The 25,540-nt window shown below is 47.8% G+C and overlaps 1 protein-coding gene across 1 annotated transcript in view; it reads left to right on the top strand.

Annotated features, from left to right (window-relative positions):
• Positions 1-25,425, top strand: part of nfxl1 (nuclear transcription factor, X-box binding-like 1) — a gene marked incomplete at its 3' end in the record, with an annotated part of 58,104 nt that extends 32,679 nt beyond the window's left edge. Inside the window, exons 14-18 of the mRNA XM_084190501.1 lie at positions 1,427-1,586; positions 2,235-2,323; positions 6,468-6,489; positions 13,404-13,535; positions 25,399-25,425. Coding sequence (XP_084046627.1) covers positions 1,427-1,586; positions 2,235-2,323; positions 6,468-6,489; positions 13,404-13,535; positions 25,399-25,425 — 430 coding nt within the window. The remainder of the gene's footprint in view (positions 1-1,426; positions 1,587-2,234; positions 2,324-6,467; positions 6,490-13,403; positions 13,536-25,398) is intronic.
• Between the last annotated feature and the right edge of the window lie 115 nt (positions 25,426-25,540).

Raw genomic sequence — 25,540 nt, 5'->3', positions numbered from 1 at the left:
AGGACGACACACACACACACACACAGGACGACACACACAGGACGACACACACGTTCTGAAGATATTGCCAAAAGACTGGTGCTGTACATACAGACAGTGCATTCGGAAAGTATTCAGACCCTGTGACTTTTCCATATTTTGTTACGTTACAACCTTTTTCTAAAATGTAGGCATTTTTTCCCCTACCCCTTATCAATCTACACACAATACCCCATAATGACAAAGCAAAAACAGGTTTTTATACATTTTTGCAAATGTAAAAAACATTTAAATATTACATAAGTATTCAGACCCTTTACTCAGTACTTTGTTGAAGCACCTTTGGCAGCGATTACAGCCTCGAGTCTTCTAGGGTATGACACTACAAGCTTGGCACACCTGTTTTTGGTGAGTTTCTCTCACTCCACTCTGCAGATCCTCTCAAGCTTTGTCAGGTTGGATGGGGAGCGTCGCTGCACAACTATTTTCATGTCTCTCCAGAGATGTTCGATCGGGTTCAAGTCCAGGCTCTGGCTGGGCCACTCAAGGACATTCAGAGACTTGTCCTGAAGCCACTCCTGCTTTGTCTTGGCTGTGTGCTTAGGGTCGTTGTCCTGTTGGAAGGTGAACCTTCGCCCCAGTCTGAGGTCCTGAGCGCTCTGGAGCAGGTTTTCATCAAGGATCTCTCTGTACTTTGCGCCGTTCATCTTTCCCTCGATCCTGACTAGTCTCCCAGTCCTTGCCACTGAAAAACATCCCCACAGCATGATGCTGCCACCACCATGCTTCACCGTAGGGATGGTGCCAGGTTTCCTCCAGACATGACGCTTGGCATTCAGGCCAAAGAGTTCAATCTTGGTTTTGTCAGACCAGAGAATCTTGTTTCTCATGGTCTGAAAGTCCTTTAGGTGCCTTTTGGCAAACTCCAAGTGGGTTGTCATGTGCCTTTTACTGAGGAGTGGCTTCCGTCTGGTCACTCTACCATAAAGGCCTGATTGGTGGAGTGCTGCAAAGATGGTTGTCCTTCTGGAAGGTTCTCCACAGAGAAACTCTGGTGCTCTGTCAGTGACCATTGGGTTCTTGGTCACCGCCCTGACCAAGGCCCTTCTCCCCCAATTGCTCTGTTTGGCCGGGCGGCCGAGACCTTGTAAAGCTGTCATCAAGGCAAAGGGTGCCACATTTTGATTTAACACTTTTTTGGGTTACTACATGATTCCATATGTGTTATTTCATAGTTTTGATGTCTTCACTTTTATTCTACAGTGTAGAAAATAGTAAAAATAAAGAAAAACCCTTGAATGAGAAAGTGTGTCCAAACTTTTGACTGGTAGTGTATGTATATATATATATATATATATACACACACACTACACACTTTGTGATATATTGGTTGTGATTTCCATTGTTGTATTTGTTTTGAGATATGATCATCCCTCCCCCCTCCCAGGTCTCCCCCGTCCTGCCACCACCCCAGCAGAGAGACCCATCGCTGCCACCCTGGTCCCTGCCCTCCCTGTCACCAGGCCTGTCTCCTGGCTCTGCCACGATGCCAACACCTCTGTCCCCAACCCTGCCATGACCAAGTTATGGTGAAGACCAGCGACAGGGTGAGTCTTGCTGCCAGGACAGTTTCAGAATTGCCAGGTCATCAACTCTGCTGTTGGGCATCAGATTGCTGTATCATATGAGCGTTGTGAGATCTGTCAGGAGACTGCTAGTCAGCCATATGTTATTCATAGATGCTATAGCAGAGATAAAAAAAATACCAGATACAGATCTGAGTCATATTGGCCTCTTTCCCTGATCTCTCTCTAGTTCGTCAGTCTAGTTCGTCAGTCTAGTTCGTCCGTCTAGTTCGTCCGTCTAGTTCGTCAGTCTAGTTCGTCAGTCTAGTTCGTCAGTCTAGTTCGTCAGTCTAGTTCGTCAGTCTAGTTCGTCAGTCTAGTTCGTCAGTCTAGTTCGTCAGTCTAGTTCGTCAGTCTAGTTCGTCAGTCTAGTTTGTCAGTCTAGTTCGTCAGTCATTGTGTTTGGCTGGCTTTGTGGTTATTTTTGATTATTTATGTAAAATCCCAAACGGCACCGTATTTTCTAAAATAGTGCTCTATATATAATAGGGTGCTAGTTGTGTTAGGGCACAGCCTTAGTGTTGTGACTATATCATTTAGTTATATAAGTTACTTACATTAGTTATATAAGGGCTGATTCAGAATGTTTACACTAGACTCCTACATCCCTCCCTGTGTGTTGTTTTGCAGGTCCTAGCCGGTCCATGGGAGCAGTCGTCAGAACCAGCGTTTGTCCGTAAAGCTCTCCCCTGCCCACCCTGTGTGGTCCCTATACCCACGTATGTCACACACACACACACACACACACACAGTCACAGACACACACACAGTCACAGACACACACACACACAGTCACAGACACACACACAGTCACAGACACACACACACAGTCACAGACACACACACACAGTCACAGACACACACACACACACACACACACACACACACACACACACACACACACACACACACACACGTCACACACACACACACACACACACACACACACACAGTCACACACACACAGTCACAGACACACACTCACAGACACACACACACCATAACAAAGCTAACTGTTTCTACCATGTGGTGTCCAGACCACTGCAGTAGGCAGCCAAGTTAGTTGATGTGAAAGCAAACACTCAACTAGTAACTGGTGTGGTGTGTGTGTTGTGGGGTGGTGTAGCTCCAAAACACACCATTCTTTCATTGGCAACACACTGATCTGTGTGTCACTGTTGGCCACCGGTGCGGGGGTCACGCTGGTGTGGTATGATCCTAGACTGCGTCACTGCAGAGAGAGAGAGAGAGAGAGAGAGAAAATCACAGTCTACTTGAACAGAGCAATACTCAATCTTGAGGCATCAAAGCCAAAGGAACTGAATAATATTAAGAAATGCTATAGCTGGAAGGAAAGTAGTGTCGAAACCTACCAGAAAACAATTAGGCAACAACAAATTCAATCCCCTTTAGACAACTTCCTGGACAAAATAATAATGAAGGTGTAAATTTGGCAGTAGAAAACCTAAACAGTATATTTGACCTCTCAGCTTCCCTATCAAATCTAAAAACCTCTAACAGAAAACCGAAGAAAAGTAACAACAATGACAAATGGTTTGATAAAGAATGCAAAAACCTAAAAGAAATTGAGAAACCTATCCAACCAAAAACATAGAGACCCAGAAAACCTGAGCCTACGCCTTCACTATGGTGAATCACTAAAACAATACAGAAATACACTACGGAAAAAGAAGGAACAGCATGTCAGAAATCAGCTCAATGTAATTGAAGAACCCATAGACTCTAACCACTTCTGGGAAGATTGTAAATCACTAAACAAACAACACGAAGAGTTATCTATCCAAAACGGAGATGTATGGGTAAACCACTTCTCCAATCTTTTTGGCCCTATAACAAAGAACAAACAGCAAAAACATATACATGATCAAATACAAATCTTAGAATCAGCTATTAAAGACTACCAGAACCCACTGGATTCTCCAATTACATTGAATGAACTACAGAACAAAATACAAACCCTCCAACCCAAAAAGGCCTGTGGTGTTGATGGTATCCTACATGAAATGATAAAATATACAGACCACAAATTCCAATTGGCTATACTTAAACTCTTTAACATCATCCTTAGCTCTGGCATCTTCCCCAATATTTGGAACCAAGGACTGATCACCCCAATCCACAAAAGTGGAGAAAAATTTGACCCCAATAACTACCGTGGGATATGCGTCAACAGCAACCTTGGGAAAATCCTCTGCATTATCATTAACAGCAGACTAGTTCATTTCCTCAGTGAAAACAATGTACTGAGCAAATGTCAAATTGGCTTTTTACCAAATTACCGTACGACAGACCACGTATTCACCCTAACTGACAAACAAACAAACCAAAACAAAGGCAAAGTATTCTCATGCTTTGTTGATTTCAAAAAAGCTTTTGACTCAATTTGGCATGAGGGTCTGCTATACAAATTGATGGAAAGTGGTTTTGGGGGAAAAACATACGACATTATAAAATCCATGTACACAAACAACAAGTGTGTGGTAAAAATTGGCAAAAAACACACACATTTCTTTCCACAGGGTCGTGGGGTGAGACAGGGATGCAGTTTAAGCCCCACACTCTTCAACATATATATCAAGAAATTGGCGAGGGCACTAGAACAGTCTGCAGCACCCGGCCTCACCCTACTAGAATCTGAAGTCAAATGTCTTCTGTTTGCTGACGAGACACATTATGTTACGAACCCCGTGGCTTTAAACGTCTAGGGTGGGACCCGTAACATCATTCATGCAAATCAGAATCGTGACATGGAACAGTGAGAACAAAAACTACACGACAACCTTAAACTACCGTCAAAACATAAAAGGTTTATTTTTGAACACACGGTAAAGGTTTGGGAAAAAGGGCTGAGCAGGACCCAAGAAATGAAACAATAGTGTAAAACACCTGCCTCAAGAACCGCTAAGCTACTGCTAATCATACAAATATTACAGTGGGTGGTCCGCTCAGGTCTAACTAGTGTTTTTAGACAGTTTTCTTCCTACGGGTAATGTATGCCCAAGGGCAACTTGCTTAAACTCCCCTTTTCCCAGAAACACACAACAAAGTTACCAAACAGAGTAACCAGCAAATGAGTGAGTACACAAAACACAGGACACCACAGTATCCATACTCGCATACGGAAAATAGTCTCTCTCTACAAACACAAATGACCGGCTTTTAAACAATGGGATGTGTGATTGAAAAACCAGAAACAGGTGGTGCAATGCAGAGGAATGTCCACTGATTGGTCCACCTCAGCAATCAGCAGACACCCCAACGACCACCAATCAGGAACATACAGGACAGAAGGAGAGGAAAAAGACACAGGATACCTGTATCCGTAACACTGATGATTTGGTGCTTCTGTCCCCAACCAAGGAGGGCCTACAGCAGCACCTAGATCTTCTGCACAGATTCGGTCAGACCTGGGCCCTGACAGTAAATCTCAGTAAGACAAAAATAATGGTGTTCCAAAAAAGGTCCAGTTGCCAGGACCACAAATACAAATTCCATCTAGACACCGTTGCCCTAGAGCACACAAAAAACTATACATACCTCGGCCTAAACATCAGCGCCACAGGTAACTTCCACAAAGCTGTGAACGATCTGAGAGACAAGGCAAGAAGGGCCTTCTATGCCATCAAAAGGAACATAAAATCTGACATACCAATTAGGATCTGGCTAAAAATACTTGAATCAGTTATAGAACCGATTGCCCTTTATGGTTCTGAGGTCTGGGGTCCGCTCACCAACCAAGAATTCACAAAATGGGACAAACACCAAATTGAGACTCTGCATGAAGAATTCTGCTAAAACATCCTCCGTCTACAATGCAAAACACCAAATAATGCATGCAGAGCAGAATTAGGCCCGATACCCGCTAATGATCAAAATCCAGAAAAGAGCCGTTAAATTCTACAACCACCTAAAAGGAAGTGATTCCCAAACCTTCCATAACAAAGCCATCACCTACAGAGAGATGAACCTGGAGAAGAGTCCCCTAAGCAAGCTGGTCCTGGGGCTCTGTTCACAAACACAAACAGACCCCACAGAGCCCCAGGACAGCAACACAATTAGACCCAACCAAATCATGAGAAAATAAAAAGAGAATTACTTTACACATTGGAAAGAATTAACAAAAAAACAGAGCAAACTAGAATGCTATTTGGCCCTAAACAGAGAGTACACAGTGGCAGAATACCTGACCACTGTGACTGACCCAAACTTAAGGAAAGCTTTGACTATGTACAGACTTAGTGAGCATAGCCTTGCTATTGAGAAAGGCCGCCGTAGGCAGACCTGGCTTTCAAGAGAAGACAGGCTATGTGCACACTGCCCACAAAATGAGGTGGAAACTGAGCTGCACTTCCTAACCTCCTGCCAAATGTATGACCATATTAGAGACACACATTTCCCTCAAATTACACCGATCCACAAAGAATTAGAAAACAAACCCAATTTTGATAAACTCCCTTATCTACTGGGTGAAAAACCACAGTGTGCCATCACAGCTGCAAGATTTGTGACCTGTTGCCACAAGAAAAGGGCAACCAGTGAAGAACAAACACCATTGTAAATACAACCCATATTTATGTAATTTATTTTCCCTTTTGTACTTTAACTATTTGCACATTGTTACAACACTGTATATAGACATAATATGACATTTGAAATGTCTTTATTCTTTTGAAACTTCTGAGTGTAATGTTTACTGTTAATATTTATTGGTTATTTCACTTTTGTTTATTATCTTTTTCACTTGCTTTGGCAATGTTAACATATGTTTCCCATGCCAATAAAGCCCTTAAATTGAATTTGAATTGAGAGGAGAGACTGAACTCGTTTTTCCTCTCTGTGCAGGGCCTGTCTTGGAGAGCATGAGGTAATGAAACTTACTTTCCACATCTCTCACTGTCTCTCTCCCTCTCCCCTCACTGTCTCTCTCCCTCTCCCCTCACTGTCTCTCTCCCTCTCCCCTCACTGTCTCTCTCCATCTCTCCCCTCACTGTGTCTCTCTCCCTCTCCCCTCACTGTCTCTCTCCCTCTCCCCTCACTGTCTCTCTCCCTCTCCCCTCACTGTCTCTCTCCCTCTCCCCTCACTGTCTCTCTCCATCTCTCCCCTCACTGTCTCTCTCCATCTCTCCCCTCACTGTGTCTCTCTCCCTCTCCCCTCACTGTCTCTCTCCCTCTCCCCTCACTGTCTCTCTCCCTCTCCCCTCACTGTCTCTCTCCCTCTCCCCTCACTGTCTCTCTCCCTCTCCCCTCACTGTCTCTCTCCATCTCTCCCCTCACTGTCTCTCTCCATCTCTCCCCTCACTGTCTCTCTCCCTCTCCCCTCACTGTCTCTCTCCCTCTCCCCTCACTGTCTCTCTCCATCTCTCCCCTCACTGTCTCTCTCCATCTCTCCCCTCACTGTCTCTCTCCCTCTCCCCTCACTGTCTCTCTCCCTCTCCCCTCACTGTCTCTCTCCATCTCTCCCCTCACTGTCTCTCTCCATCTCTCCCCTCACTGTGTCTCTCCCCTCACTGTCTCTCTCCTCTCCCCTCACTGTCTCTCTCCCTCTCCCCTCACTGTGTCTCTCTCCTCTCGCCTCACTGTGTCTCTCTCCCTCTCGCCTCACTGTGTCTCTCTCCTCTCCCCTCACTGTCTCTCTCCATCTCTCCCCTCACTGTCTCTCTCCCTCTCCCCTCACTGTCTCTCTCCATCTCTCCCCTCACTGTCTCTCTCCTCTCCCCTCACTGTCTCTCTCCCTCTCCCCTCACTGTCTCTCTCCATCTCTCCCCTCACTGTCTCTCTCCATCTCTCCCCTCACTGTCTCTCTCCTCTCCCCTCACTGTCTCTCTCCCTCTCGCCTCACTGTGTCTCTCTCCCTCTCCCCTCACTGTCTCTCTCCTCTCCCCTCACTGTCTCTCTCCCTCTCCCCTCACTGTGTCTCTCTCCTCTCCCCTCACTGTGTCTCTCCCTCTCCCCTCACTGTGTCTCTCTCCTCTCCCCTCACTGTCTCTCTCCCTCTCCCCTCACTGTCTCTCTCCCTCTCCCCTCACTGTGTCTCTCTCCTCTCCCCTCACTGTGTCTCTCTCCTCTCCCCTCACTGTGTCTCTCTCCTCTCCCCTCACTGTCTCTCTCCCTCTCCCCTCACTGTCTCTCTCCCTCTCCCCTCACTGTCTCTCTCCTCTCCCCTCACTGTGTCTCTCTCCTCTCCCCTCACTGTGTCTCTCTCCTCTCCCCTCACTGTGTCTCTCTCCCTCTCGCCTCACTGTCTCTCTCCCCTCACTGTCTCTCTCCTCTCCCCTCACTGTCTCTCTCCCTCTCCCCTCACTGTGTCTCTCCCCTCACTGTGTCTCTCTCCTCTCCCCTCACTGTGTCTCTCCCTCTCCCCTCACTGTCTCTCTCCCTCTCCCCTCACTGTGTCTCTCTCCCTCTCGCCTCACTGTCTCTCTCCCTCTCCCCTCACTGTGTCTCTCTCCCTCTCGCCTCACTGTCTCTCTCTCCCTCTCGCCTCACTGTGTCTCTCTCCTCTCCCCTCACTGTGTCTCTCTCCTCTCCCCTCACTGTGTCTCTCTCCCTCTCCCCTCACTGTGTCTCTCTCCTCTCCCCTCACTGTCTCTCTCTCCTCTCCCCTCACTGTCTCTCTCCCTCTCCCCTCACTGTCTCTCTCCTCTCCCCTCACTGTGTCTCTCTCCTCTCCCCTCACTGTGTCTCTCTCCTCTCCCCTCACTGTGTCTCTCTCCTCTCCCCTCACTGTGTCTCTCCTCTCCCCTCACTGTGTCTCTCTCCTCTCCCCTCACTGTGTCTCTCTCCATCTCCATCTCGCCCCTCACTCTCTCTCGCCTCTCACTCTCTCTCCCTTCACTCTCTCTCTCTCCATCTCTCCCTCTCCCCTCACCGTGTCTCTCTCCATCTCTCCCTCTCCCCTCACCGTGTCTCCCTCCCTCCCTCCCCTCACCGTGTCTCCCTCCCTCCCTCCCTCCCTCCCCTCACCGTGTCTCCCTCCCTCCCCTCACCGTGTCTCCCTCCCTCCCTCCATCTCTCCGGTGATAACCTAAAGGTTGTCAGACCAGCAGAAGTCTTGTTTGTTTTTCCCATTCCTCCTTCACTCCTTTCCTCATTTCTAAATGTCATGTCATCCCTCTTTCTAGCTTTCTCTCTCTCTGACCTTTCAACCAATGGGAGCCTAGCAAAACAAAACAGGAAGAACATTAACAGAGTGTTCTTGTGAAAACATGGGAGAGAGAGAGGGAGGGGGAGAGAGAGGAGGGAGGGAGGGAGGGAGGGTGGGGGAGAGGGAGTGTGGGGGAGCGGGAGGGAGGGAGGGAGAGAGAGAGGGAGAGAGAGAGGGAGGGAGAGAGAGAGAGAGAGGTCATACATCAATGTCACATGTTCAGGATGTTGTTACTCCTCAACTTATAGCATTAACAATAAAAACATAGGCCCTGTTTTTCTCTTTCTCTTCTGTTTCTCTCTCCCTCTCCCCCCCATCCCTCTCTCCCCCTCCCTCCCTCCCTCTGTCCGTCTCTATCTCAAGGTTATCTGTTCTGATCTCTAATACACTCTTCTCATTTATCCCATTTAGACTGCTTTAGTATTCACTACACACACACACACACACACACACACACACACACACACACACACACACACACACACTCCCCCTTCTTTAGTAGGGACACATAGACAAAAAGCAAACTCATGTTCACCTTCAGAGCTCTCTGCTCTGTTCTGTTCTGTTCTGTTCTGTTCTGTCTTCTGTCTGTTGTATTGGAATGGGGGTATTTCTCAATTGCCTTCTCCGGCCGTTGTATTGGGCAGTTCAATGATAAGAAATGTCTCAGTCCCTGGAGCAAAAACATTGTGGTATCCAGGAGCACGAGTACAGGACATCAATAAGCTGCTCCCAAACATTTTAAACCAGCATCAGGAAATCATAGTTAATGTGGGATTCAATGACATTATGAAGGGCAGCTCAGAAGATGGATTTTAAAGAACTGATTGGGTCTCTACTTGACACCAACAAACACCCCATAATATCTGGCCCTCTGCCCTCCCTAAATCATGGCATTGAATGGTCCAGCAGACTTTTAGCCCTCCATAACTGGCTACGAGACAATTGCAGCTCTGTAGGTGTAATATTTATTGACAATTTCGATACCTTCTGGAAACAAAGCTCGTCTTATAAGGAGGATGGGATCCACCCAAATCATTTGGGTTCCTGGATCCTTTCACAGCATTATAAGGCTGCGTTGAGACAATGACTTATCAATGACCCAAGCCCAGCTCAGCTAATCCCTACCATTGTGTCGCTGAGTTATCATAATGCTTCAGCAAATGTACATTATCCCAGGGGCATTGGAAGACACAATATAAGTAACCTAATTTATGTTCCTCTAACTGCCCTGAATGCCTCTGCTGATCCCACAGCTATTGGATGCAGTAATCATGTGCCTATGAACCAAAGTTACACTGTTAGCACTGAGGTGGTGTGCCCGAGGAGGAAGGCCACTGTGTGCAGCTCACCCTGCACTAACATGAGAATATCTACTGCTGCTAAGCTTCCCAGTAAAGCAATAAAAACAAGTAAGCATCCCAGAAGAAAAGTGCTCAAAATAGCCCACGTTGTAGCTTAAGAAACAAAGTTCATGAAATCAATAATTTGCTAGTAACAGATGACATTCATATTCTGACTATCTCTGAAACTCACTTAGATAATACCTTTGAGGATACAGTGGTAGCAATACAAGGTTATAACATTTACAGAAAATATAGAAATGCCAACGGTGGAGGTGTTGCTGTTTATATTCAGAACCTTAGAGAGGATCTCATGTTAAATACTGTTGAAGTGATATGGCTACAGGTTCATCTGCCTCACCTAAAGCCCATTCTGGTGGGAAGCTGCTATAGACCACCAAGTGCTAACAGTCAGTATCTGGATAATATGTGTTAAATGCTTGATAATGTATGTGATATCAACAGAGAGGTATACTTTCTGGGTGATTTTAAATATTGACTGGCTTTCATCAGGCTGCCCACTCAAGAAAAAGCTTCTAACTGTAACCAGTGCCTGCAACCTGGTTCAGGTTATCAGGCAACCTGGTTCAGGTTATCAGGCAACCTGGTTCAGGTTATCAGTCAACCTGGTTCAGGTTATCAGTCAACCTACCAGGGTAGTTAGTACTAAAGTGTCCCGTCAGATCCAGAGAGAGGGAAAGGAGCCGAACTCGATGACGAAGCCACTGCTGGAGTCAGCGTAGTTGGAGTCAGCACCGCCGTCCCAGACCCAGGCAGTCCCATACACAGGCAGTCCCAGACACAGGCAGTCCCAGACGCAGGCAGTCCCAGACGCAGGCAGTCCCAGACGCAGGCAGTCCCAGACGCAGGCAGTCCCAGACGCAGGCAGTCCCAGACGCAGGCAGTCCCAGACGCAGGCAGTCCCAGACGCAGGCAGTCCCAGACGCAGGCAGTCCCAGACGCAGGCAGTCCCAGACGCAGGCAGTCCCAGACGCAGGCAGTCCCAGACGCAGGCAGTCCCAGGTAAAGCGGACTCCATTGCAACCTGGCTTGCTAGCCTTCTACAGCGCTGGAAACGTTCGTTAGCTATTCCAGGTAAAGCGGACTCCATTGCAACCTAGCTAGCTAGCCTTCTACAGCGCTGGAAACGTTCGTTAGCTATTCCAGGTAAAGCGGACTCCATTGCAACCTAGCTAGCTAGCTAGCTGGCTAGTTGGTAGCAGGTGTTGACAAAAGTATCCGAGCTCTTGAGTTCTGAAGTTTTCGGCATCGAGTCGGTGTCTCCCGTCAGCAGCTGGCGGAGGAACACAAGGAACACAATAAAAAAAAATAACTCACACACACACTGGAAAAAAGCACTTTCCTTTAGCTTGGGCTATTGCGAGCATTGTACGAGTTCCCTTACGTAGTCTGGCTCGATGTGTTTGTGGGGGCGTTGCCACAGAGCTGTGCAAAGCTGTTGATGAGAGGAGAGCAGAGGACCAACAGGGCAGTAACAGGCCTCTGTATATTGTGTGTGAGGGTTGTCATGGTACCAGTATGTTCCAAAGCAGACTAATCTCTTTGGTTCTTTAAAACCTAGTGTATGTAACATAGTGTGATATACTGTAGCTTGGAAAACAAACAGGATTCTGGGTGACAATATAAGGCTGCTTGTTTCTAAAATTAGGACTGTTTTCCTCAGGAAATTTAGACTGCTTCGTGTTACCATGATACCTCAGCAAGCACAGCACTTACACAAATGACTGATGATTGGCTGAGAGAAATTGATGATAAAAAGATTGTGGGGGCTGTTTTGTTAGACTTCAGTGCGGCTTTTGACATTATCGATCTTAGTCTGCTGCTGGAAAAACGTATGTGTTATGGCTTTACACCCCCTGATATATTGTGGTTAAAGAGTTACCTGTCTAACAGAACACAGAGGGTGTTCTTTAATGGAAGCCTCTCCAACAAAATCCAGGTAGAAACAGGAATTCCCCAGGGCAGCTGTCTAGGCCCCTTACTTTTTTCAATCTTTACTAACGACATGCCACTGGCTTTGAGTAAAGCCAGAGTGTCTATGTATGTGGATGACTCAACACTATACACGTCAGCTACTACAGCGACTGAAATGACTGCAACACTTAACAAAGAGCTGCAGTTAGTTTCAGAGTGGGTGGCAAGGAATAAGTTAGTCCTAAATATTTCTAAAACTTAAAGCATTGTATTTGTGACAAATCATTCACTAAACCCTAAACCTCAACTAAATCTTGTAATAAATAATGTGAGGAGACTAAACTGCTTGGAGTAACCCTGGATTGTAAACTGTCATGGTCAAAACATATTGATACAACAGTAGCTAAGATGGGGAGAAGTCTGTCCATAATAAAGAGCTGCTCTGCCTTCTTAACAGCACTATCAACAAGGCAGGTCCTACAGGCCCTAGTTTTGTCGTACCTGGACAACTGTTCAGTCGTGTGGTCAGGTGCCACAAAGACGGATTTAGGAAAATTAAGAGGGACTTAGGAAAATTACAATTGGCTCAGAACAGGGCAGCACGGCTGGCAGCTCATTTAATCCCTACCATAAGGTGCACAGAGGTCTGTTTAAACTACTACCACACAGCTCGGACACCCATGCATACCCCACAAGACATGCCACCAGAGGTCTCTTCACAGTCCCCAAGTCCAGAACAGACTATGGGAGACACACAGTACTACATAGAGCCATGACTACATGGAACTCTATTCCACATCAGGTAACTGATACAAGCAGTAGAATCAGATTTAAAAAACACATAAAAATAAACCTTATGGAACAGTGGGGACTCTGAAGAGACACACACATACAGGCACAGACACACACTCCACACACATGTACACATGGATGTTATATTGTAGATATGTGGTAGTGGAGTAGTGGCCTGAGGGAACACACTTAATGTGTTGTGTAAAGTGTTATGAAATGTAATGTCATGTAATATCTTAAATTGTATAACTGCCTTAATGTTGCTGGACCCCAGGAAGAGTAGCTGCTGCCTTGGCAGGAACTAATGGTGATCCATAATAAACCCCAGGAAGAGTAGCTGCTGCCTTGGCAGGAACTAATGGGGATCCATAATAAACCCCAGGAAGAGTAGCTGCTGCCTTGGCAGGAACTAATGGGGATCCATAATAAATAAATCCAGTAGAAATATGAATTTGTGTGATGGAGATGTGTGTGTGCTGCGTGTTGATGTTTATTATTGGGGTTGATGGCGTTTTTAACGTGTGTGTGTGTGTGTGTGTGTGTGTGTGTGTGTGTGTGTATTAGGTGAGCCCTGTCCCGTGCCACCGTCGAGGGCCTTTCTCCTGTAAGCGTGTGTGTGGTCGAACCTTGACCTGTGGTAACCACAGCTGCAGCAAGGAATGTCACCGTGTCACTGCGACAACCAACAAACTACAGGTACGGAGACAGAGGGGGGGTCTGTTTGTGTGTTGGGGGGAGGTTTTGTGACAGTCTGTGACCTTCTCTCCTTCTCTCCACTCCTCTCCTTCTCTCCTTCTCTCCACTCCTCTCCTTCTCTCCCCTCCTCTCCTTCTCTCCACTCCTCTCCTACTCTCCCCTTCTCTCCTTCTCTCCCCTCCTCTCCTTCTCTCCACTCCTCTCCTTCTCTCCCCTCCTCTCCTTCTCTCCACTCCTCTCCTACTCTCCCCTCCTCTCCTTCTCTCCCCTCCTCCACTCCTCTCCTTCTCTCCCCTCCTCTCCTTCTCTCCCCTCCTCCACTCCTCTCCTTCTCTCCCCTCCTCTCCTTCTCTCCCCTCCTCTCCTTCTCTCCCCTCCTCTCCTTCTCTCCCCTCCCCCCTCCTCTCCTTCTCTCCCCTCCTCTCCTTCTCTCCCCTCCTCTCCTTCTCTCCACTCCTCTCCTCTCCCCTCCTCTCCTTCTCTCCACTCCTCTCCTTCTCTCCACTCCTCTCCTTCTCTCCCCTCCTCTCCCCTCCTCTCCTTCTCTCCCCTCCTCTCCTTCTCTTCCCTCCTCTCCTTCTCTCCCCTCCTCTCCTTCTCTCCCCTTCCCCCTCTCCTTCTCTCCACTCCTCTCCTTCTCTCCCCTCCTTTCCTCCTCTCCTTCTCTCCCCTCCTCTCCTTCTCTCCCCTCCTCTCCTTCTCTCCCCTCCTCTCCTTCTCTCCCCTCCTCTCCTTCTCTCCCCTCCCCCCTCTCTCTCTTTCGATCTTTCTCCCGCTCTTCTTCTCTCTTTTCGTCTTCAGATTTAGGAACTATCAGGAGGAAAGTATTCACACTCCTTTACTTTTTCCACATGTTGTTGTTACAGCATTTAAAAGGGATGACATTGCGATTTTGTGTCACTGGTCTACACACAATACCCCATAATGTCAAAGTGGAATTATGTTTTTAGAAATGTTTACAAATAGAAAATGAACGGCTGAAATGTCTTGAGTCAATAAGTATTCAACCCCTTTGTTATGGCAAGCCTAAACAAGTTAAGGATTAAAAATGTGCTTAACAAGTCACGTAAGTTGCATGAACTCTGTGTGCGGTAATGATTTTTGAATAACTACCTCATCTCTGTACCCCACACATACAATAAACTGTAAGGTCCCTCAGTCGAGCAGTGAATTTCAAACACACATTCAACCACAAAGACCAGGGAGATTTTCCAATCCCTCGCCAAGAAGGGCACCTATTGGTAGATGGGTAAAAAAAATGCAGACATTGAATATCCCTTTGAGCATGGTGAAGTTATTAATTACACTTTGGGTAGTGTATCAATACACCCACACCAAATCTACACTGGAGTTGCTTACCAAGACTACATTGAAGGTTCTTAAGTGGCCTAGCTACAGTTTTGAATTAAATTGGCTTGAAAATCGATGGCAAGACTTGAAAATGTCTGTCTAGAAATGATCAACAACCAACTTGACGGAGCTTGAAGAATTTTAAAAATAATAATGTGCAAATATTGATCATTATTGATAAAAATTACAGACCTCTACATGCTTTGTAAGTAGGAAAACCTGCAAAATCGGCAGTGTATCAAATACTTGTTCTCCACACTGTATGTGAATGAGAGATTTCTGTATTTCATTAAAACATATATATATATATATATATGTTTTCACTTTCTCATTATGGGGTAAAAAAAAACAACAACAATTGAATCCATTTTGAATTCAGGCTGTAACAACAACATGTGGAATAAGTGAAGGGGTATGAATACTTTCTGAAGGCACTATAACTAATAGTCTTCTATCACTCTCCCAAACACACACACGGGCTACACACACACACACACACACGGGCTAAACACACACACACACCTGTCTTCACTCACTAGGACAGTTTTAGCAGCAGAGAGGTCCAGGTATCTGGTGATTCTAAAGTCATTCGGTGAAGCCTGTCACTCTAGAAGACTTCCTGTGTTTCCAACCTGTCAGAGGTTTCAGTGTATTATATGTTAAGTGTATTCCAGTGAAATATTCCAAGCGTGTGCAGAATGTCGCACATGATTGCTTCTGTGTGCCTGTAGAGCAGTACAGTGTTAGACCTAGTGAAGTTACCTAATATTACAGCCTGTAAACGAGGCTGACATGGTTAACAAGGAGAGGTGGTAGTGCTGTGATTCTGTTTCCGTTTATCCGTTAAGGGGAGCTCGTTAGGATCAGGTGACGTGGAGAAACCCTTCTCAGCACCCCTCACTCCTCTCCCACACACACATTTAGGAAGAACGAACACACATTTGTCTGGGAATGGAATGCGCCCCCGAGCAAATTCTACCCCCTGTGACATCACAGCCTACTGCGCACAGGAATTATGGGAATATGGTAATCGGAACAACACACACACACACTCTCTCTTCCATCTTGGAACGTCTTCATGCTCATTCTGAAAACTTTCCACAGTGGAATACTCGGTCCTCTACTCTGTGGCAGCACAGCGTGTCCTGTTTCGTGATTGGTGGAGAGGCTGGCAGTGGCGATGGCCGAATTTGGCGATGAACTTTATCACAACACTTGTGTCATGTGTTAGTGCGCTTGTGTGTGTGTGTGTGTGTGTGAACAGATTATTAGGGCTGGGAATTGCCAGGGACCTCACGATACGATACTTAGGTGCCAATACGATATGTACTGCGATTCTCACGATTCTATATGTTTTGCGATTTGATACTGTGATTTTATTGAGATTTGATGTTCCAAACATGTTGTTCACCATCTGCTGCAGAGAGACGAGAGAGCTTGAGAACTAGATTTGATCAGTCATGGAAAACAAACTCCCTGCCTGTGCCAATAAACCCCTACAACTCATCCAGAATGCCGCAGCCCGTCTGGTGTTCAACCTTCCCATGTTTTCTCACGTCACCCCGCTCCTGGCTTCCAGTTGAAGCTCGCATCTGCTACAAGACCATGGTGCTTGCCTACGGAGCTGTGAGGGGAACGGCACCTCCGTACCTTCAGGCTCTGATCAGTCCCTACACCCAAACGAGGGCACTGCGTTCATCCACCTCTGGCCTGCTGGCTCCCCTTCCTCTGCGGAAGCACAGTTCCCGCTCAGCCCAGTCAAAACTGTTCGCTGCTCTGGCACCCCAATGGTGGAACAAGCTCCCTCACGACGCCAGGACAGCGGAGTCACTCACCACCTTCCGGAGACATTTGAAACCCCACCTCTTTAAGGAATACCTGGGATAAGATAAAGTAATCCTTCTACCCCCCCTTAACCCACCCCCAAAAAATAAAAAGAATGCACCAATTTGTAAGTCGCTCTGGATAAGAGCGTCTGCTAAATGACGTAAATGTAAAAACTGGCTCCCTATTTCAAAAGAAGCTGAAGGAGAAGTACTGGAGTGCAGCCAATTAGGACATAAATCATATTATGATATTGTCAAAACGATACGATATATCATCAGAAATAATAAACAAATAAACCCTGATATGTAACTATCGATTTTTTCCCCCCCATCGCTACAGATGTTTATTTGTGTTAACTAGTGATGAAGTCTCTGTAGAGTTTACCTTATATTCCATCTCAGACTGGAGTCAAATGATATTTACAGTATATTAAAGGGACAGTTGGGGAGTCGGACATGTTTTTTTTGCTAAACAGCCAAATGAAATGTAATGAGTAATGTAACCGCTGAAATTCGTAGACGAAGCCATGGATGCAAGGACTTAACCATCTGTGATATCAACATTAGTTCTAACAATTTTTCGAGTCTATACAGTGTTTGTTTAGTAAAACAAAACAAGCTTCTATGTTGGGTTCTGATGAAGTAAGACAGTTGAATTCTAAGTGATATTCTTATAGAATCACTCACTATATACACTACATGACCAAAAGTATGTGGACACCTGCTCATCCAACATCTCATTCCAAAATCATGGGCATTCAAATGGAGTTGGTCCCCCCTTTGCTGCTATAACAGCCTCCACTCTTCTGGGAAGGCTTTCCACATTGCTGCGGGGACTTGCTTCCATTCAGCCACGAGCATTAGTGAGGTTGGGCACTGATGTTGGGCGATTAGGCCTGGCTCGCAGTCGGCGTTCCAATTCATCCCAAAGGTGTTCGATGGGGTTGAGGCCAGGGCTCTGTGGAGGACAGTCAAGTTCTTCCACACCGATTTCGACAAACCATTATTTGTTTTTTGTAAACTTTTTTACCCCCCTTTTTCACACCCCTTTTTCTCCCCAATTGGTAGTTACGGTCTTGTCCCATCGCTGCGGACTCGGGAGAGGCGAAAGTCAAGAGCCATGCGTCCTCCGAAACATGACCCTGCCAATCCGCGCTGCTTCTTGACACACAGCTCACTTAACTCGGAAGCCAGCCGCACCAATGTGTCGGAGTCAGCGTGCATGCGCCCGGCCCGCCACGAGCGTGATGGGACAAGGACATCCCGGCCGGCCAAACCCTCCCATAACCTGGACGACACTGGGCCAATTGTGCGCTGCCTCATGGGTCTCCCCATCGCGGCTGGCTGCGACACAGCCTGTGATCAAACCCGGGTCTGTAGTGCCTTAGACCGCTGCGCCACTCGGGAGGCCTCAACAGACCATTTCTGTGTGGACCTCGCTTTGTGCACGGGGGGGATTGTCATGCTAAAACAGGAACGGTCCTTCCCTAAACTGATGCCACAAAGTTGGAAGCACAGAATCGTTTAGCCAACGTACAATCATTGGAAAACTAAATAGATGACCTACGATCACGGATATCCTACCAACAGGACATTTAAAAACTGTAATATCTTATGTTTCACCGAGTCGTGGCTGAACGACGACATGGATAACATACAGCTGGCGGGATATACGCTACATCGGCAGGATAGAACGGCTGACTCCGGTAAGACAAGGGGTGGCGGTCTGTGTATATTTGTAAACCTAATATTAAGGAAGTCTCAAGGTTTTGCTTGTCTGAGGTAGAGTATCTCATGATAAGCTGTAGACCACACTATTTACCAAGATAGTTTTCATCTATATTTTTCATAGCTGTCTATTTACAACCACAAACCGATGCTGGCACTAAGACTGCACTCAATGAGCTGTATAAGGCAATAAGTAAACAGGAAAACGCTCATCCAGAGGCAGCGCTCCTAGTGGCCGGGTACTTTAATGCAGGGAAACTTAAATCCGTTCTGCCTAATTTCTATCAGCATGTTAAATGTGCAACCAGAGGAAAAAAAAACTCTAGACCACCTTTTCTCCACACACAGAGACGCATACAAAGCTCTCCCTCGCCCTCCATTTGGCAAATCTGACCATAACTCTATCCTCCTGATTCCTGCTTATAAGCAAAAACTAAAGCAGGAAGGACCAGTGACTCGGTTAATAAGGAAGTGGCCAGATGACACAGATGCTAAGCTACAGGACTGCTGCACAGACTGGAATATGTTCCGGGATTCTTCCGATGGCATTGAGAAGTACACCACATCAGTCACTGGCTTCATCAATAAGTGCATCGATGACATCGTCCCCACAGTGACCGTACGTACATATCCCAACCAGAAGCCATGGATTACAAGCAACATCCGCACTGAGCTAAAGGGTAGAGCTGCCGCTTTCAAGGAGCGGGACTCTAACCCGGACGCTTATAAGAAATCCTGCTATGCCCTCCGACGAACCATCAAACAGGCAAAGAGTCAATACAGGACTAAGATTGAATCGTACTACACTGGCTCTGACGCTCGTCGGATGTGGCAGGGCTTGAAAACTATTACAGACTACAAAGGGAAGCACAGCCGCGAGCTGCCCAGTGACACAAGCCTACCACAAGCCTACCAGACGAGCTAAATCACTTCTATGCTCGCTTCGAGGCAAGCAACACTGAAACGTGCATGAGCGCATCAGCTGTTCCGGATGACTATGTGATCACGCTCTCCGTAGCAGATGTGAGTAAGACCTTTAAGCAGGTCAACATTCACAAGGCCGCAGGGCCAGACGGATTACCAGGACGCGTACTCCAAGCATGCGTTGACCAACTGGCAAGTGTCTTCACTGACATTTTCAACATGTCCCTGTCTGAGTCTGTAATACCAACATGTTGCAAGCAGACCACCATAGTCCCCGTGCCCAAGGACACTAAGATAACCTGCCTAAATGACTACCGACCCGTAGCACTCACGTCTGTAGCCATGAAGTGCTTTGAAAGGCTGGTCATGGCTCACATCAACACCATTATCCCAGAAACCCTAGACCCACTCCAATTTGCATACCGCCCCAACAAATCCACAGATGATGCAATCTCTATTGCACTCCACACTGCCCTTTCCCACCTGGACAAGAGGAACACATACGTGATAATGCTATTCATTGACTACAGCTCAGCGTTCAACACCATAGTGCCCTCAACGCTCATCGTTAAGCTAATGACCCTGGGACTAAACACCTCCCTCTGCAACTGGATCCTGGACTTCCTGACGGGCCGCCCCCAGGTGGTGAGGGTAGGTAACAACACATCTGCTACGCTGATCCTCAACACGGGGGCCCCTCAGGGGTGCGTGCTCAATCCCCTCCTGTACTCCCTGTTCACCCATGACTGCATGGCCAGGCACGACTCCAACACCATCATTAAGTTTGCAGACGACACAACAGTGGTAGGCCTGATCACCGACAACGATGAGACAGCCTATAGGGAGGCTGTCAGAGACCTGGCTGTGTGGTGCCAGGACAACAACCTCTCCCTCAACGTGATCAAGACAAAGGAGATGATTGTGGACTACAGGAAAAATAAGAGGGCCGAGCACGCCCCTATTCTCATCGACCGGGCTGTAATGGAACAGGTTGAGAGCTTCAAGTTCCTTGGTGTCCACATCACCAACAAACTATCATGGTCCAAACACACCAAGACAGTCGTGAAGAGGGCACGACAAAGCCTATTCCCCCTCAGGAGACTGAAAAGATTTGGCATGGGTCCTCAGATCCTCAACAAATTATACAGCTGCACCATCGAGAGCATTCTGACTGGTTGCATCACTGCTTGGTATGGCAACTGCTCGTCCTCCGTCCAGAAGGCACTACAGAGGGTAGTGCGTACGGCCCAGTACATCACTGGGGCCAAGCTTCCTGCCATCCAGGACCTATATACCAGGAGGTGTCATAGGAAGGCCCTAAAAATTGTCTCCAGCCACCCTAGTCATAGACTGTTCTCTCTGATACCGCACGGCAAGCGGTACCGGAGTGCCAAGTGTAGGTCCAAAAGGATTCTTAACAGCTTTTGCCCCCAAGCCGTAAGACTCGTGAACAGCTAATCATGGCTACCCAGACTATTTGCATTGTACCCCCCACCACATCCCCTCTTTTACGCTGCTGCTACTCTCTGTTTATTATTTATGCATAGTCACTTTAACTCTACCTACACGTACATATTACCTCAATTACCTCGACTAACCTGTGCCCCTTACATTGACTCTGTACCGGTACCCCCTGTATATAGCCTCTGTATATAGCCTCTGTATATAGCCCCTGTATATAGCCTCTGTATATAGCCTCTGTATATAGCCCCTGTATATAGCCTCTGTATATAGCCCCTGTATATAGCCTCTGTATATAGCCTCTGTATATAGCCCCTGTATATAGCCTCTGTATATAGCCCCTGTATATAGCCCCTGTATATAGCCTCTGTATATAGCCTCTGTATATAGCCTCTGTATATAGCCCCTGTATATAGCCCCTGTATATATCCTCTGTATATAGCCCCTGTATATAGCCTCTGTATATAGCCCTATGCCTCCCTACTGCTATTTATTTTACTGCTGCTCTTTATTTTTTAAATTTTTTTACTTATCAATTTTTTACGTAATAATTATTTTTCTTAAAACTGCATTGTTGGTTAAGGGCTTGTAAGTATTCGGCGCATGTGGCAAATAAAATGTAATTGTATGCTATAGCCTTAAGATTTCCCTTCACTGGAACTAAGGGGCCTGAACAATGAAAAACAGCTCCAGACCATTATTCCTCCTCCACCAAACTTTACAGTTGGCACTATGCATTCTGGCTGGTAGCGTTCTCCTGGCATCCGCCAAACCCAGATTCTTCCGTCGGACTGCCAGGTGGTGAAGCGTGATTCATCACTCCAGAGAACGCGTTTCCACTGCTCCAGAGTCCAATGGACACTCCAGCCTACTCTTGGCATTGCACGTGGTGATCTTAGGCTTGTGTGCGGCTGCTCGGCCATGGAAACCCATTTCATGAAGCTCCCGACGTATCAATCAATCACATTTATTTATAAAGCCCTTTTTACATCAGCAGATGTCACAAAGTGCTATACAGAAACCCAGCCTAAAACCCCAAACAGCAGCAATGCAGATGTAGAAGCACGGTGGCTAGGAAAAACTCCCTAGAAAGGCAGGAACCTAGGAAGAAACCTAGAGAGGAACCAGGCTCTGAGGGGTGGCCAGTCCTCTTCTGGCTGTGCCGGGTGGAGATTATAAGACTACATGGCAATTTAAGGCCAGATTGTTCTTCAAGATGTTCAAACATTCATAGATGACCAGCAGGGTCAAATAATAATCACAGTGGTTGTAGAGGTTGCAACAGGTCAGTACATCAGGAGTAAATGTCACTTGGCTTTTCATAGCCGTGCATTTAGAGGTTGAAATAGCAGGAGCAGTAGAGAGAGAGAGAGTTGAAAACAGCAGGTCTGGGACAAGGTAGCACGTCCGGTGAACAGGTCAGGGTTCCATAGCCGCAGGCAGAAGAGTTGAAACTGGAGCAGCAGCACGACCAGGTGGACTGGGGACAGCCAGGAGTCATCAGGCCAGGTAGTCCTGAGGCATGGTCCTAGGGCTCAGGTCGTCTGGGAGGGGAGGGAGAGAGGGAGAGAGGGAGAGGACTGGGGACAGCCAGGAGTCATCAGGCCAGGTAGTCCTGAGGCATGGTCCTAGGGCTCAGGTCCTCCGGGAGGGGAGGGAGAGAGAGATAATTAGAAGGAGCATACTTAAATTCAAACAGGAATTACAGACTGACACTAGCCCCCCGGCACATAGACAGACTAGCATAGATACTGGAGGCTGAGACGGGGGGGGGGGGGGGGGGTCGGGAGACACTGTGGCCCCGTGCGACGATACCCCCGGACAGGGCCAACCAGGCAGGATATAACCCCACCCACTTTGCCAAAGCACAGCCCCCACACCACCAGAGGGATATCAACAGACCACCAACCTACTACCCTCAGACAAGGCTGAGTATAGCCCACCAACCTACTACCCTGAGACAAGGCTGAGTATAGCCCACCAACCTCCTACCCTGGGACAAGGCTGAGTATAGCCCACCAACCTACTACCCTGAGACAAGGCTGAGTATAGCCCACCAACCTCCTACCCTGAGACAAGGCTGAGTATAGCCCACAAAGATCTCCTCCACCGCACTGCACGAGCCCGAGGGGGCGACAAACCGGACAGGAAGATCACGTCAGTGACTCAACCCAATCAAGTGACGCACCGCTCCTAGGGACGGCATGGATAGCCCCAGTCAGCTAGTGACTCAGCCCCCGTATTTGGGTCAGAGGCAGAGAACCCCAATGGAGAGACGGGATCCGGCCAGGCAGAGACAGCAAGGGCGGTTTGTCGCTCCAGTTCCTTTCCGTTCTCCTTCGCACCCCTGGGCCAGACTACACTCAATCATAGGACCTACTAAAGAGATGAGTCTTCAGTAAAGACTTAAAAGTCGAGACTGAGTCTGCGTCTCTCATGGATAGGCAGACCATTCCATAAAAATGGAGCTCTATAGGAGAAAGCCCTGCCTCCAGCTGTTTGCTTAGAAATTCTAGGGACAATAAGGAGGCCTGCGTCTTGTGACCGTAGCGTACGTGTAGGTATGTATGGCAGGACCAAATCAGAGAGATAGGTAGGAGCAAGCCCATGTAATGCTTTGTAGGTTAGCAGTAAAACCTTGAAATCAGCCTAGCCTTAACAGGAAGCCAGTGTAGAGAGGCCAGCCCTAGCCTTAACAGGAAGCCAGAGTAGAGAGGCCAGCCCTAGCCTTAACAGGAAGCCAGTTTAGAGAGGCCAGCCCTAGCCTTAACAGGAAGCCAGAGTAGAGAGGCCAGCCCTAGCCTTAACAGGAAGCCAGTTTAGAGAGGCCAGCCCTAGCCTTAACAGGAAGCCAGAGTAGAGAGGCCAGCCCTAGCCTTAACAGGATGCCAGTTTAGAGAGGCCAGCCCTAGCCTTAACAGGAAGCCAGAGTAGAGAGGCTAGCACTGGATTAATATGATCACATGTTTTGGTTGTAGTCCAGATTCTAGCAGCCGTGTTTAGCACTAACTGAAGTTTATTTAGTGCTTTATCCGGGTAGCCGGAGAGTAGAGCATTGCAGTAGTCTAATCTGGAAGTGACAAAAGCATGGATTAGCTTTTCTGCATCATTTTTGGACAAAGTTTCTGATTTTTGCGATGTTACGAAGATGGAGAAAAGCTGTTGTTGAAATATTCTTGATATGTTCGTCAAAAGAGAGATCAGGGTCCAGAGTAACGCCGAGGTCCTTCAGTTTTCTTTTATTTTTTTATTTTTTTTACGGCTGTTCAACCATCAAGATTAACTGTCAGATCAAACAGCAGATCTCTTTGTATCTTGGGTCCTAGAACTAGCATCTCTGTTTTGTCCGAGTTTAAAAGTAAAACATTTGCCGCCATCCACTTCCTTATGTCTGAAACAGGCTTCCAGGGTCGGACATTTTGGCGCTTCACAGTTCTTGTGCTGACGTTGCGTCCAAAGGCAGTTTGGAACTCGGTAGTGAGTGTTGTAACCGAGGACAGACGATTTTTACCTGCTTCAGCACTCGGCGGTCCTGTTCTGTGAGCTTGTGTGGCCTACCACTTCGCAGCTGAGCCGTTGTTGCTCCTAGACGTTTCCACTTCACAATAACAGCCCTTATAGTTGACCGGGGCAGCTCTAGCAGGGAAGAAATTTGACTAACTGACTTGATGGAAAGGTGGCATCCTGTGACGGTGCCACGTTGAAAGTCACTGAGCTCTTCAGTAAGGCCATTCTACTGCCAATGGCGATTGCATGGATGTGTGCTCGATTTTATACATCTGTCAGCAACGGGTGTGGCTGAAATAGCAGAGTCCACTAATTTGAAGGGGGTTTTCATACTTTTGTGTATATTAATTGAAATGTAAATGTACCTATCCCAGATTGCCCCTTTAAACTCTTTATAACATCTCCCTCCCCCTCTCTCTCTCCCTCCCCCTCTCTCTCCCTCCCCCTCTCTCTCTCCCTCCCCCTCTCTCTCTCCCTCCCCCTCTCTCTCTCCCTCCCCCTCTCTCTCTCCCTCCCCCTCTCTCTCTCCCTCCCCCTCTCTCTCTCCCTCCCCCTCTCTCTCCCCCTCTCCCCCTCTCTCCCTCCCCCTCTCTCTCCCCCTCTCCCCCTCTCTCCCTCCCCCTCTCTCTCCCCCTCTCCCCTCTCTCCCTCCCCCTCTCTCTCCCCCTCTCCCCCTCTCTCCCTCCCCCTCTCTCTCCCCCTCTCCCCCTCTCTCCCTCCCCCTCTCTCCCTCCCTCCCCCTCTCTCCCTACCTCCCCCTCTCCCTCCCCCTCTCTCTCCCCCTCTCCCCCTCTCTCCCTCCCCCTCTCTCTCCCCCTCTCCCCCTCTCTCCCTCCCCCTCTCTCTCTCCCTCCCCCTCTCTCCCTCCCTCCCCCTCTCTCTCTCCCTCCCTCTCTCCCTCCCCCTCTCTCTCTCCCTCCCCCTCTCTCCCTCCCTCCCCCTCTCTCTCTCCCTCCCTCTCTCCCTCCCCCTCTCTCCCCGCCCCTGTGTGGTGTGTTAACCTCTCTCTCTCTCCCTCCCCCTCTCTCTCCCCCTCTCTCTCCCCCTCTCTCTCTCTCTGTGTCCAGGCGGGTCCAGAGTGTGTGGTGTGTTAACCTCTCTCTCTCTCTCATCTCTCTCTCTCTCTCTCCCTCCCCCTCTCTCTCCCCCTCTCCCCCTCTCTCCCTCCCCCTCTCTCTCCCCCTCTCTCTCTCTCTGTGTCCAGGCGGG

This window comes from Coregonus lavaretus (assembly GCF_964263955.1).
Source record: "Coregonus lavaretus genome assembly, contig: HAP1_SCAFFOLD_328, whole genome shotgun sequence".
Lineage (NCBI taxonomy): Eukaryota > Metazoa > Chordata > Actinopteri > Salmoniformes > Salmonidae > Coregonus > Coregonus lavaretus.
This window is presented reverse-complemented; position numbering and strand designations above follow the sequence as displayed.